Source organism: Gopherus evgoodei, chromosome 8, assembly GCF_007399415.2.
Source record: "Gopherus evgoodei ecotype Sinaloan lineage chromosome 8, rGopEvg1_v1.p, whole genome shotgun sequence".
In the NCBI taxonomy this organism is placed as follows: Eukaryota; Metazoa; Chordata; order Testudines; family Testudinidae; genus Gopherus; species Gopherus evgoodei.
In genome coordinates this window covers 45,684,733-45,699,660 of record NC_044329.1, presented here as the reverse complement: position 1 = coordinate 45,699,660, position 14,928 = coordinate 45,684,733, and the positions used below count along the sequence as shown (strand labels likewise).

General features: G+C 45.3%; 1 protein-coding gene across 1 annotated transcript in view; it reads left to right on the top strand.

Moving 5' to 3' along the window:
* Positions 1-14,928, top strand: part of MTA1 (metastasis associated 1) — a 176,702-nt gene that overhangs the window by 120,039 nt on the left and 41,735 nt on the right. Inside the window, 2 exon segments of the mRNA XM_030572101.1 lie at positions 13,538-13,653; positions 14,741-14,892. Of these exon segments, the coding sequence (XP_030427961.1) occupies positions 13,538-13,653; positions 14,741-14,892 (268 nt within the window).

The window sequence follows — 14,928 nt, the reverse complement described above, 5'->3', positions numbered from 1 at the left end:
CACCCCACATCCTGACTTTTGCACCCCCAACACCTGCACCCCTTGCATCAAATGGGAGCTTCCCAGGTAAGTGCTCCACACCCAAACCTCCTGCCCCAACTCTGAGCCCCTTCCCTCATTCTAGCGCAGGCCCAGACACTACACAGGAACCCCCAGCCTGCTCCTTCACCTCCAGCCCTGTGCTCAGTGCACTCCTGTCCTCAGCTCAGTGCAGAGAGAGAGGAAGAAAATGGGCCAGAACCAGGGAGAAGGTAGGTACCCAGTGTACGTGGGCACGGCCAGGACCTCAGGCTGGCAGCGGGCTGAGCGCATCTGGCAGCCAGGATCCTGGCTGGCAGGAGCCGGCGGATGGAACCCCTGAGTGGTAGCGGGCTGAGCTGCTCAGCCCACTGCAGGTCCGGAGTCCCGGCCACTGGCCCCGCACAGCCAGCTGCCAGTGTGGGATTCTGGCTGCTGGATCCTTGTCAGCTGGAGTCCCTGCCGCAGGCCCCATTCAGCCCGCTGCCGGCCTAGGTGAACAGAACCCCAGACCAGCAGCGGGATGAGTGGGCCGGCGACATAAGATCAACATTTTAATTTAATTTTAAATGAAGCTTCTTAAGCATTTTGAAAACCTTGTTTATTTTACAATACAATAGTTTAGTTATATCATATATAGACTTATAGAGAGAGACCTTCTAAAAAACATTAAAATGTATTACTGGCACATGAAACCTTAAATTAAAGTGAATAAATGAAGACTTGGCACACTGCTTCAGAAAGGCTGCTGACCCCTGCCCCTAGCCTCTGCTTGCCAGAAGCCTTCACCACATTCTATGGCGGCTGACTTTAGGCAGTCTCAGGGCCTCCTTAGAATGGAAGCAGGCATCTTGCAGATCCCTCTGGAGGAGGCCAAAGATCCACAACACAAGCTGTTAGATATTTTGCAGTCTGCAACACCCTCCAGAGTGATGCTGCCTATTAATGAGGCTCTTCTGGATGTGGCGAAGGTGATCTGGTGCCTGCCACTATTCCATCAAGGTGCAAAAGGATTGATAAGTACGATGTGCCACTTAGGGATTCTGACTTCTTATTTTCCCATCCCCTCCTAACTTCCCAGTAGTGGATGTGGTGAATGAAAGGTGTAGCCAGCATTTTTCAAGATCTACCCCTTATGACAAGGATCAAAGGTGGCTGGATCTCTTCAGACAAAAATCTTACTACGCAGGACTGCTGAAGTTCTGGATCACAAGATACCATACCAAGTATGGCCAACATACAACTTTTAATAATTATAACAAGCACAGGGCTTTTATTGAGCAGCTGCCACACATCTGCAGGGAGCAGTTCCAGTCTGTCATTACCGAGGGTCAGCTGTTGACCAGAGCAGCTCTCAGAGTGTCTCTAGTTGCTGCCGATAGTGCTGCCACATCCATCTCCATTGCAGTAGTTATGCGTAGGATATCATGGCTCCAACTTTTAGAATTTCTAAAGAGGTTCAGAACACAGTAGAGGGCTTCCTTTGATGGTCATAAACTTTTCTTGGAGACATAAATGACTCCCTGCACACATTGAAGGGTTCTGGGGCTACCGTACGTTCCTTGGGCATTTACACACCTACAAGCAAAAAATGTTTTTGTAGGTCTCAGGCTGCCCAGCGGTCATGCTCTGCTTAGTTCTTGGAATACCATAGAGCCCCAGACCTCGCAGAGAGAGAGACAGGTTTCAGAGGAAGAGTGCTGCTTAGCCGCCCTCCATGACCACCCAGGCATCATCTAAACAGTTTTGATGGGTTGGTCTAGGGTTCGACGATGACTGGATTTATAGTTTCTGTGCACTAGTCTACCTCCCTGCCTTTGGGGACTGTCTTGTCCATTCTGACCAGGCTTGGGAGTGAATCACCATGGACTGATGATTCTTGAAGTTTATAAAATCGGGATATACTATCCAGTGTGTCACTCCTTCCTTCTACCCCCCCTTTCCCATGTGTCTTCAGGGACCCCCCCTCACAAATTTATACTGAGACAAGAAGCAGACTTTCTTCTCTGATTAGGAATGATAGAACCCTTACTCTAGGGTTAGGGGCTTCTACTCAAAATATTTACTAGGGCCAAAGGAGGACAGAGGTTGGAGGTTGATCTTAGATCTGAGACTGAACAAATTCGTGAAGCCTCAAGTTCGGGATGGTGACTCTAGCACTTTAATTCTTCTTTGAATACTGTCACTGTGGGTGCTCTACACCAGATGACAGTGCGTCCCAGTGCGGTTGATCAGAGATCTTCGGTAGCAGTGCCTGGTCGGGATGCATGTGCTCAGCTGTTGTCTTGCGACGGCGTTAGGGTCTGCCTGAGCGCATGCATCTCGCACCCCCGTCATTCCTTCTTAGCCATCCTCGGCTGAAGATGTGACTCGGGACAGTGCTGAAACTCTTCCCTGGTCACTGAAGGAAATAAGTAAAAAGAAATAGAAATGGTTAGAAATATCTGTTCTCTCCCTTCCTTTAGAAGAGTTCGTTAGCTTAAAAAAAAACAAAACTTTTTCTCTCCCGTTTGTCTCCTGTTGAGACTCTCCCCCAGGCATTCATAGTCAATGATGTCGGGGTCCCTGGGCTTTAAGAAATGCGACTCCTGCGAAGAGTCTAATGGACCTCATGGTATGTGAAGTCCCTCGGCGAGATACGCATGCCTGCTAAGTGTATCCTTTGTACCAGCCTGAAAACCAGGGCTCGTTGTGACAGGGTCTTGTGGCTAAAAATGCTCCTGATGGAGAAATCTCCGCAGCCACCTATGGAGATGGGCACAAGTAAACCCTCTTCCTCCTGCTCCCCTGCTAGGTCGGAACCGATCGGGTGCGCGGCTTCACCCTCTCAAGCGAGGAGACGGGAAGCCCCAATGTCTCTGCACAGAGACTTTCAAAAGGGTAAAGGGTCTTCTGCGAGATCTTTATCCTCGGTGCTGACAGTGCCACAAGCAGCCGCCTCCAACCGCCCCAGCACCTCAGCCACGGCGCATGCAGGGCACAAAAGCAGGGACCCGACTTCCCACAGCAGGAAGCTCTCTTTGGCACCGGTCCCATTGGCACTGAAGATGGACCCAGTACTGGCAGCGTGTTCCACCCTGATACTGAGCCTGCCCGTCACCCCCGCAGGAGACGTGGGTCCCATGCAGGGTGCCCATAAACAGCCCATGGCTCCCATGAAAGCTAAACAAAAGTCGCTGCAGGCTTCTGCTTGTACTCCGTGCCCTGCAGGACCACAGCCCATGGAGCAGCAGCAATTTTTGCATCAAGATGACATCTCCGTGGCCCCTGAGCCTGACTTAACACGCAGCTTTCAATGTTTGAACAGCCATTCTCGCCACCTGACCTGGCTACCCTCACTGACAACGAGAGTGACATGCAGCAGTAGGCAGAGTTCTCCCTGCCTGATTCTCCTCCTCAACCAGAGCCATATCTATCTCATGACATGGCGCCTCACAAGAACCAGCCCCAGTTTCCCTACTTTGTCCCCCCCGTGGGCGGGGCCTCACTTTTCTTACCCTGTGACTTGGCCTCAGTGGTACCTTTGGTCGGTTCCTGCTGCCGCCACTCCTCGAGGCCCTTCCACCAGACTGCAAGCCCGTTCTGCGTCTCTGTCTCCAGCTCCATCTACATCTAGAGCTCCTGAACCCCCTCTTGAAAAGGTGGGCTATGAACCTTCCCTGATTCATCAGCTCCTAACTCTCCATCAGCTGCAGATGGAGTCCTCATGCCTCCACCGCTGCAAAATGTGGAGGACTTCAAGCAATTCCAGGAACTTTTCAAGAAGGTGGCACTCAGCCAGGACTTTCCTTTTGAAGGAAGTCCAGGAGACACAACACAGACTTCTCAAAATCCTCCAGCACTCTGCATCCTCAAAGATCGTGCTACCCATAAATGAAGCCCTCTTAGAACCAGCTGACATTCTCTGTCAGACCCCTGCCTCCATGCTACCAACAAGTAAAAAGGCTGAACATAAATATTATGTTCCCACTAAGGATGTGTAGATTTCTTATTTTCCCACCCACAACCAAACTCTCTTGTAGTGGATGTAGCGACGCAGAACAAAACAGCCCACTCCGCACGACAAGAACCTCAAATGACTTGGGCTGCAGGGTTTATACCTCCTCCACTTTGCAATTTAGAATTGCAAATTACTCTGCCCTCCTCGCAACCTATGACTGTGACAATTACAACAAGCTCTTTGATTTTTACCTCCTATATCCTGGAGGACAGGAGAGCGGACTTTAAGTCAGACTTGTCGAAGGTCAATTGGTGTCCAGGACGGCACTACAATCATCCCTGGACACAGCGGACGCAGCAGCCTGCACTACTGCAACTGTGGTGGTGATGCACAGGTCTTCCTGGCTGTCTGCCTTCGGTGTCCCCAAAGATCTGTAGACCAAAGTGGAGGACCTTCCCTTTTGAAAAGATGAACTTTTTTCTAAAAAACCTAAGTCCTTCACACTATGAAAGACTAGACACCCTGTGCTCACTGGGCATATACCCCAGGAGACAATGATATCAACCTTATTAGAGGCCTTGTGCCCAACAATATCACCAGCCCCAGTCCAGACCATATGATGTTGGGAAGAACCACAACAGACCCCTTTTAGGCCCAGAAAAAACCATGCGCAACCAGCTATCTCCCTCCCGGTGGGAAAGAAACAGCAATTTTGAAGTGTTTGTTGGGGGTCTGCGAAATCACCCATTGACTCTGCCACGTATTTTGCCCATTTGGCCACCACCTCCAGTTTTTCCGCCATGTCTGGCAAAAGGTCTCACAGGACCGCTGGGTCCTGGAAATAGTTCAATCAGGTTACTCCATCCCTTTCATATCCTGTCTGCCCACCCTTCCCCGTCCCTCCTCAGGGACGCCGCTCACAAGCACCTACTTCGCGTAGAAGTGGCTCATCTTTTACAGCTAGGTGCAGTGGAACTTGTACCAATGCAATGTCGGGGAAAAGGGTTCTACTTTCTGACCCAAAAGAAAAGTGGGGAATGGAGACCTATACTGAACCTACACCAAGTGAACAAATTTGTAAGTGTACAGAAATTCAAGATGCTCACCTTGTACACAATAATACCCGCGCTAGAACAAGGGGACTGGTTTACAGCCCTCGACCTACAAGATGCCTATTTTCACATACTCATTCATCCAGCACATAGACGCTTCCTGCGATTCACAATTGGACACAATCATTTTCAATACAGAGTGCTTCCATTCAGACTCTCCACAGCACCGAGAGTATTCGTCAAGATCTTAGCTGTAGTTGCTGCCCACCTCTGCAAACACGGGATTATACTTTTCCCCTACCTAGATGATTGCCTTATAAAAGGTAGCTCATATGACAAGACATTAAAGGGGACACATTTTATCTTCTCCCTCTTCCACAGTCTAGGCCTGCAAATAAACTTCCAGAAATCCACCTTGATAGCCACACAGCAGATTGAGTTCATTGGAGCTCACCTGGACTCAATTCGAACCAGAGCCTTGCTCCCACACAACAGATTTCTCACTATTACGCATCTCATACACATGCTCTCTGTTCGCCCCAGAATACAGCCATGAACCTGCTTACAGCTTTTTGGACACATGGCAGCCGCCATCTTCGTAGTCAAATATGCCAGACTGCATATGAGGTGTCTTCAGGGTTGGCTCAACTCCAAGTACAAACCCAGCAGACACAGCTTCTGCATGATGCTAACTCTTCCAGCAAACATATTGCCCTCCCTACAATGGTGGACAAAACCAGAAAACCTGCTCTCCTAGGACAACAGTCGGCTTCTCCATCCGCAGCTCCAGAAACTCCAACTAACAGTGTGGTTCCTTCATGGTTTCAAACCCACGAATTAGCCTGTTCAGAGCAGGTCCAATACATCGTCCTGCACAGTAGAAGAGACTCCACTCATAAGACTTGCCTGCAAAAGTAGAAATAGCTCTCCATGTGGTGCTTCCACAGATGCTTGGCACTCCTGACCCTCCCTGATGTCTGACTACCTTTTAAAACTAAAACAGGAAGGGCTCTTGCTCAGCTCTATCAGAGTACACCTTGTGGCTCTCACCACCTTCCATGATCCGCTGAATGGATATTCACTTTTTGCCCACCCCACCATAAAGTGCTTCCTCACGGGCCTTCAAAATCTCTACCCTGAGATTCACCCACCAGCAGCCTCCTGTAATCTCAACCTAGTTCTCTGAGGCCTCCCTTCGAGCCCCTGGCTATCTCATCCATACTCCACACGTCTATGAAAGTAGTTTTCTTGGTTGCCATAACGTCAGTGAGAGGGGTCGGTGAAATAAGCACCATAATGGACTACCTTCCCTACACGATTTTCTCTAAAGACAAGGTTATAATGCGACCCCACCCCAAATTCCTCCCCAAGGTGGTGTCTACTTTCCACCTTAACCAGCCAATACACTTACCTGCATTTTATCTCAACCCTCACAAGACTCCACAGGAAGCGACATTACGTACCCTGGACATAGGGTGACCAGATGTCCTGATTTTATAGGGACAGTCCCAGTATTTGGGGCTTTTTCTTATATAGGCTCCTATTACCCAACCACCCTCTGTCCCAATTTTTCACACTTGCTATCTGGTCACCCTACCTCAGTGTCAGACAGGCAATTGCATTTTATCGAGACAGAACTAAGGCATTCGGTAAATCCCTTAGGCTATTTGTGTCTACTGCCGAGAGATCAAAGGGTGCTGCTATTTCTAAGCAACGACCCTCCAAGTGGATCCCTGACTGCATCAGATCCTGCTACCAGATTCAGAATGCTCAACCACCCAAGGGCATCAGAACTCACTCTACTCGGGTGATGTCAGCATCCGTTGCATTCCTCCACAACATACCTATTACCAATATATGCAAGGCGGTCACGTGGACATCTGACCACATATTCACCAAACATTATGCTATCGCACAGGATACCACAGCAGACAGCATAGTGAGCCACACAGTACTATCTACTATTATCACTGCCACAACTCCAAAATCCCACCAACCATAGTGAGTACTGCTTCACATTCACCTGGAGTGGAGCACCCACAGGGACAGCATTCAAGGAAGAAGAGAAGGTTACTCACCTTGCAGTAACTGAGGTTCTCCCGGTGGTGCTCCACTACTCACTCTCCTCCCCTCTACTTTGGAGTACTAATCAGACAACTCTATAGTAGAGAAGGAGCTGACGGGGGGGGGGGGGGGGGCAGGACACGCGTGCTCAGGCAGACCCTAACGACGCTGTAAGACAACAGCTGAGTGCATGCATCCTGACCAGGCACCTGCTACCGAAGATCTCCGATCAACGGCTCTGGGACGCACAGTGGAGCAACCACAGGGGGAGACATCTCGAAGAACCTCAGTTACTGAAAAGTGAGAAACCTCCTCTTCCTTTACTAGAGAATGGGGATTGGCTTTTGTCCTTCAACCTACAAGATGCCTACTTTCATATAACTATACACCCATCACAGCACACAGGAAATACTGACGATTCATCGTAGGTCAAGATCATTTTCAGTATTGAATCTCCCCTTTGTTCTATCCTAAGCTTCAAGAATATTTTCAAAGGTTCTAGTGGTAGTGGCAGCTTACCTTAGGCAGGCAGGATATTGGTGCTCTTGTACTTCCACAACTGGCTACTCGAGAGCAACACCTTCGAGGCAGTGTTATTGCCATCCAGATGACCCTCGCTCTGTTCCAAGAGTTGGGCCTACAGCTGAAAGTAAAGAAATCCATGCTGGTATGTGTACAAAGGATACAGTTTATAAGGGTATACTCATACCTCCCTTTGGACAGATTTGTGACCTTGTTTGGTCTGGTAGGAACAGTTCAGGGAAGTTCTTGCATCACAATAAAGTACCATCTTCAACTCATAGGCTGTGTGACAGCTTGTATCTTTGTGAGCAATCACACAAGGCTATATCTCTGCTGCTTCCAGGGTTGGCTAAAAACTACCTATTCTCTGAACAGGGTCAGTTTGAACAGGTTGGTGACAGTCTCCTTGCACTTAAACTCCCTAAACTGGTGGTAGGAGCAATGCAGCATTTGTGCATTTATCCCTTTCTGTCACCCAGCCCCAACAGTGACTAACCCTGATGCTTCCCTGTTGGGATGCGGGACTCACCTCGACACCCTCATGGTTCAAGGCAGATGGACAGCCCACAAAACCAGTCTCCACATCAAAGTGTTAGAGCTAGAAATCTCCCATCAAGGGCTCAAGAGGTTCATACACATTTGAAGTGGAGCATCCATAGGGTGACACCTCTTGAAGAGCCATAGTCACAGCACAGGGCAAGTAAACTTTCTTTGCGGCATAGCTGAAAATAGACCCTCTGTCTCTTGACTCATCATTTTGTGTCAACCCCAAGACCATTCTTCCTCCTGTTTAGATAGGACTATTTGGAGACTCAGTATGGACCAGAAAAATTTCCATACATGATTATATTGTATCCCTCTTTTATAGCTATGTTAAAACAGTAATCTATACTTTTAATGTTGGTCGAGAAGGATCTTACCAATACCTAAGGATACTTTTAACAAACATTAGACTTTTTTCCCCCCCAAAAGTGGGCACAAAATAGTTTTAGGCACATGTTTTCAGATACACAAAGTAATGGCCTAACAAAGCTTTATGTGTAGCAAAGAGAAGTGCCGTTCTCTTTAATCACAATGTTCCAAAATGTGTTTCTCATGACAGGACCAGAACTTCTGGCTGTGTACGTACCTGGATGACTGGAACCATTCCAGTGTACATTGGTGGTAGTATATTCAGTCTTCTAACCAATAAAACCAGTTTAATCTTTAGGTACCATATGTCTTGGGCACACAAGTTTCTCCTTTCAGAAAAGTAAGACTTCAGTTCCTGCTCCCATGTTAATTTAGTGTTGTCAGCCAAGTGCATAAGGTTGGTCACACATTGGAAAATGTCAGTGTTTGTGAACTGTTTGTCAATTCATGATCTAAGGGGAAGCTGGGAGCCAACACTTCTTACAAGGATCGTGTCACTTAATAGGTTCAAATGTCAGAAGAGACTACATTATGATCACCTGGTCTGATTTCCTAGTTAACACAGGCGCAGAGAATTTCACCCAGGTTCTTGCATCTAGTACACGTACTCCCAGTTCAACCATCAGATCTTTAGAAAGACCATGCCAGTTATGATTTAAAGACTCCAAGTATTGAGAGAGCTTACCATGCTTGTTGAAAGCAGCAGAGATCCTGTGGCACCTTGTACTACAGAGGTATTGGAGCATAAGTTTTCGTGGGTGAATACCCACTTCGTCAGATGCATGTGGTGGAAATTTCCAGAGGCAGCTATAAATATGCAGGCAAGAATCAGTCTAGAGATAATGAGGTTAGTTCAGTCAGGAAGTATGGAACACTCTTCTAAGCAGTTGATGGTGTGAACACAAGGGAGGAGAAACTGCTTTTGTAGTTGGCTAGCCATTCACAGTCTTTGTTTAATCCTGAGCTGATGGTGTCAAATTTGCAAATGAACTGAAGTTCAACAGTTTCTCTTTGGAGTCTGGTCCTGAAGTTGTTTTGCTGTAGGATGGATACCTTTAAATTTGCTGTTGTGTGTCCAGGGAGGTTGAAGTATTCTCCTACAGGTTTTTGTATATTGCCGTTCCTAATACCTGACTTGTGTCCATTTATCCTTTTATGGAGGGATTCTCCAGTTTGGCCGATGTACATAGCAGAAGGGTATTGCTGGCATATGATGGCGTATATTACATTGGTGGGCGTTCAGGTGAATGAACCGATGTTGTGGCTGATCTGGTTGGGTCCTGTCATGGTGTTGCTGTTGTATATATGTGGGCAGAGTTGGCGTTGAGGTTTGTCTCTTTGCCCTAGTCCAGTGCTCTATCCACTATACAGCATTGCCTGCCTGTAGAGAGAATACTTTTGGAGAACCCCAGCTACCTGAAGTAATCTAGTTATATTTGCACAAAATGAATTTTTGGTGAAGTAGAATCTACTTGGAGGTAACTTTTAATATGGCAGCAATCAGCGAAATGCGGTCTCATGCAAAGGTACCATATTCTATTCTTCTCCTTTGAAATTGCTTTGCAAGTCTCCCTGAGTTGGAACGTCATGCCGTGACTTACAAATCCCAGAGCCGTTTCAAATCCATTAATAATCAATCATTAGGGCCATGACAGTGCATCAGCTGAAGAACAGAACAATTGAACCACGATTGTAAAAAGGCCCCAGTTATTAATTCTTTTTCTGCCTTACCTGGGGAGCCCTGCAAACCAGAGAAATCCAGAATGTCTGTAGCACTCACGCAGGGCCGTCCTTAGGCATAGGCAACATAGGCAGCTGCGTAGGGCACCTGAAAATTTGGGGCACCACTGGGTCTTAGTGTCCACCCTCTTGTTTTCCTATCCCTGTTCTGACCCTTCCTGCAGGCTCCCACAGATGGCTGCTCTAGCCTGGTGAGTCTTCCTTGGGAGGGATCTAGTAGTTAAAAGTGAAAAACCTCCAGCCTGCCAGACCTATTAGCACAACATTGAAACTGTTAAAGAGACATTCAAGGGGTAATAAAGCCATTTAACAGGCATTTGCCAACCCCAAGGTATATACTGACAGGTTTCAGAGTGGTAGTCCTGTTAGTCTGTATCAGCAAAAAACAAGGACGAGTCCTTGTGTCACCTCAAAGACTAACAAATTATTTGGGCATAAGCTTTTGTGGACTAGAACCCATTTCATCAGATGTCCACGAAAGCTTATGCCCAAATAAATTTTTATACTGTCAGTTTGACTTTACTGACAAAAACAGTTGTGCATTAATGTAATATTTACACAGAACATGTCAGTCTACATGACCTTAAGTTTAAAATTTGTCTTTAAAAATATTTCATTAGTGAGCTGGTGAAGATTATAAAATCACATTCTAAAAAATGCTTGCATAGAGTTTTAGATGCACAATCATCTTTAGCCTTAAATGTGTGGATCTTCACACAGTTTTTTAAATAAATCCTTCAAAAGACCTCCTTATCTAAATACACATTTTAATTACTAGTTTAAAAAAAAAAAAGTGCTTCCAAGTCTTCCTGTCCTTTCTGTCCATCCCTTCACCACCTCTCCCCCCACTCCCCACTGAAGAGAGCCCTTAAAGGGACAACAGTCCTTCCCTTCCAGATAGCTGGACAAAGAGTTCCCTTTCTTTACTTCTGACTATCCGACAAACTAGTTTTAAAAGAACCCTCCAGCAAAATCAGTACCTTAGTAAGACAAAATCCTTGTTATACCTAAAATCTTTGGAAACATTTTTTTTTTAAAGTTGGTGAAATTTCATAACCATGTCTCTTGTTATGGAGATCACACAAAGTAAATTACTGTTCCCTTTTTCTAAAAGCAATGAACATTGTTATGAACACACTAAACCTCTCTGATTAATTTAAAGAATGTCTTTGTTTCAGTGAGTTAAATAGTTATTAATCTGGAATGCTGGTTTGAGATTTGAGTACATTTAAAATATAAAATTTAACGTTAGAAATACTGATGAAGAAAATGTAAAACAGAGAAGAGCTGCATCCATGTATTCCATTATATGTAATGTTGTATTCAGCAGACAGCTGACTCACCCTTACTATGAAGTTTTTGCAAATAAATCTCTGACAAACTTCTGGGCATATCAAAAAACCTGTGACTGACATTTTTATTCCAAATTTTAGTGCTTTTAATTAGGTACTTTCTTCATGTCCATTCTGCATGAGGGAGAGTGCATGGAAGTCTCTGGCGGGGAACTGTGACTCTCCGCCACCATGAGGCAGGCTGGGCATCTCATTATCCTTTGCTGTCAAGTCCCTCCTCCCCCTCCCCCACCAGGCTGTGAGCTTGGGCTGGGGCCATCTGGCATAGGGGCACCAGTTTCATAATACTGGCCTAGGGCCCCATAAATCCTAAGGACGGCCCTGGCTGTACACAAACCTTCCCCCTCACCCACGTTCCTTCCTCACCATGTTGTTTAACACAGGTCAGTCTGAAGCTTCTCCTGCTCTGGAAAAGGCTTTCCTGGCCACTTGTGGAGCCTTTATTCCCCTTGTGTCCACTGTAGCAGAATTCTGCATGTAACACTTGGAAAAAAAAAATTGTGTCTCGGCTCTCTGTCTCTCAGTGACTCGCAATCATATGTAATTTGTTTCCAAGTAAAAAGAATGCATTTTCTAACAGCCCTGGAAACACAGTGACGGGGGAGTTTTCTTTCTTTCCCTCATATCACCATTGTCTTAACAATTTGCCTAGGGAATCTTTATCTTATTTATGCCTGCCCAACACCATTGTCTCAAGAAAAATTTAATATGCAACCTCTTTGCAGATATAACTGATTGGAATTTACTAAATCTTTGTTGATGCTGCATCAGAAGGGATAGAATTTGGCACTCTGTTGGCTTTCACTTAGTGAAATGTGGTAAACTATATCACTGATGTCATCAGATAAAGTGCTGAATACACATACCGAGCAATTCTGCTATATAAAAAAGTATGCAGCTCAATGGTCTACACAGGCACATTCATGCACAGCATGAGTGTGCTTTAGAAATCGCATCCCAGTAGAGTGTTTTCTCCTACTGTTGATGCAAGCCCTAAATGACTAGCCAAAAGTCACACAGGGCGTCTTGGAATTGAACCCAGATCCCCTGTGTTGCAATCTGGTACTTTTAACTAATTCTGTTATGGTTTTGTTGAAGGGAGTGGTAAAATAGGTCTGTAAATAAATCTGATTCTACCTGTTGGCTTGGAGTGCCATAATCTCTGTGCTAAATGGGATGGAATAGAGGTCTTGACCTTTTAAGATGCTTCCTTTCACATCTCTTTTAGGAAATTGCACAGGAAATACCTCTGAATCAGACGGGGAAGACTGCAGTCTGTATAAAGTGTTCCCATTTGGGTTATCTGAGGTTTCAGTTTACACCTTTTACTCTGCAGTTCTTTAATAGTGCAGTGGCAGTAGGTACTTGTTTCAGGAGGGCAAACTTTGAGTCTGAATTAGTACTTCTGAGCTCTTGCCTATAAGGTTTGCCAGTCTACTACAGAGTGACAGGATTTGAAGAGGCAGTTTTCTGAAGGAGAAAGGAAGGCCACTTTACCATGGAATTCTCTGAATCTATTGCCCTTGCAGATCCACCTTGACTTTCCCTCCTTCCTCACCGCTTTAGAGGCTTAACTAGAATGTTGTTCAGGCAGAGAGGAGCAGAGGGATGTCTGTCGATATGGCCCTTTTGTCACCTAGATTAGAATGTTTTTGGATCAGTGACTAAGGTGTACTCATGACCAGAACGGTTAACTGCTTTTAAGTGGTTCTGGGACTCCTGAGAAATGGCATGTGACTTCTACAGTATGATCTGCAGAGGAAATGTATTCAGAAAACTCTATTTACTGGTAAGTAATGTTTCTTGTTTTGGAATTCATAAACATTAGAAATGCATGTCTTCAGTTTTAATTTTCTGGGCCATATTTTTTTGTCACATAGGAAAGTTACATGTCACAATCAATTAATTTTTCCCCTTTTTTTGCTTTGTGTTTTAAGTAACAAGCCAAACCCAAACCAGATCAATGTAAATAATGTCAAACCAGGAGTGGTAAATGGTACAGGAGGACAGGCACAGAACATGGGAGCAGGACGGGCCTGTGAAAGCTGCTATAGTAAGTGATTTGCAAATGTAGCAATTGTGCAAGAGCAGGAGAAGTACTCTAGCACTAAGACTAAAGTAAAGCTTTAATAAGCTATCATGCAGGGTGGGGTGGGTGAAATAGGCAGGGTTTTTCTTCATGTAAATATTTCTAAGTTTTGAGAGTGGGTGGATTTTATTGTAAATAACTGCAAGAGCTGATGTTTGCTGTGAAATAACGAATGGCTCCTGAGTGAAGACAAGTCTTTAATTCATTGGAGAGCTTTATAATGTTTTCACAGCTTTATTATGGTAGTGGAAAGTCCAGAGAGCATGGTTACATCCTTGTAATCACTAAGGTCTTGTCAGCTAATTCATCTTGGTCTAATAGGCTTCCCTCTCCTTTATGGAGAGCCTTTTAGATGTGCTAAAATGTAAGACTGTATGGAGAGTCAAAATGACTGACTTTTTCTCTTCCCTAAGTAAAGTTGGGGAGGGGATCTCTAAAACAGAGGGGAAAAGTTACAGTTCCCTCCACCTATGCAAAAGGGGTGGTTGTGTTTTGGAGTTACAGCCTAAAATATCTCAAAGGCATTACCAGGAAGTTTCCCTATCCTAATGACTCTTACTCATTTTACTGTTTCAAATTGTATACTAAAGAGTATAATTACTTGAGCTAGGGTCATTATAAGAGACAAGATGGGGAAGGTAATACCTTTTACTGGGCCAACTTCTGTTGGTGAGAGAAACAAACTTCTGAATTTATACAGAACTTTTCTTCTGCGTAGCTCAAAAGCCCCTCTCTCTCTCTCTCTCTCTCTCTCTCTCACCAACAGAAGTTGGATGAATAAAAATTGTTACCTCACTACCGTGTCTGTCTGAGATCCTGGGACCACCATGACTATAACAACACTGCATAATGCCATTATAAAACATTTAATGATGATGCAATTTGCCTCATTTTTGATACAACAGGCTTATAATCTACTTTTGTTACCTTATGAAGCTGAAAGGTCTTTTCTCCTTTGAGATTGTAAAGATGGTTTTAAAGGCTATAAACTTTGAAAATCAATTCTGTTCAAGAATATATATATATATATTTCCACCTTTATTATCCCTAGCCACACAGTCTTACCAGTGGTATTCTTGGGGTCCCCCTAACATGCAGTGTCGCCTCTGTGCATCCTGTTGGACATACTGGAAGAATATGGTGGCTTGAAAATTGCCAACGCGATTAGATGGAGAGAGACCAGGACCAAACCGCAATAATATGGTATGTGCATCCAGTATAAAATAATATAGTATGTAC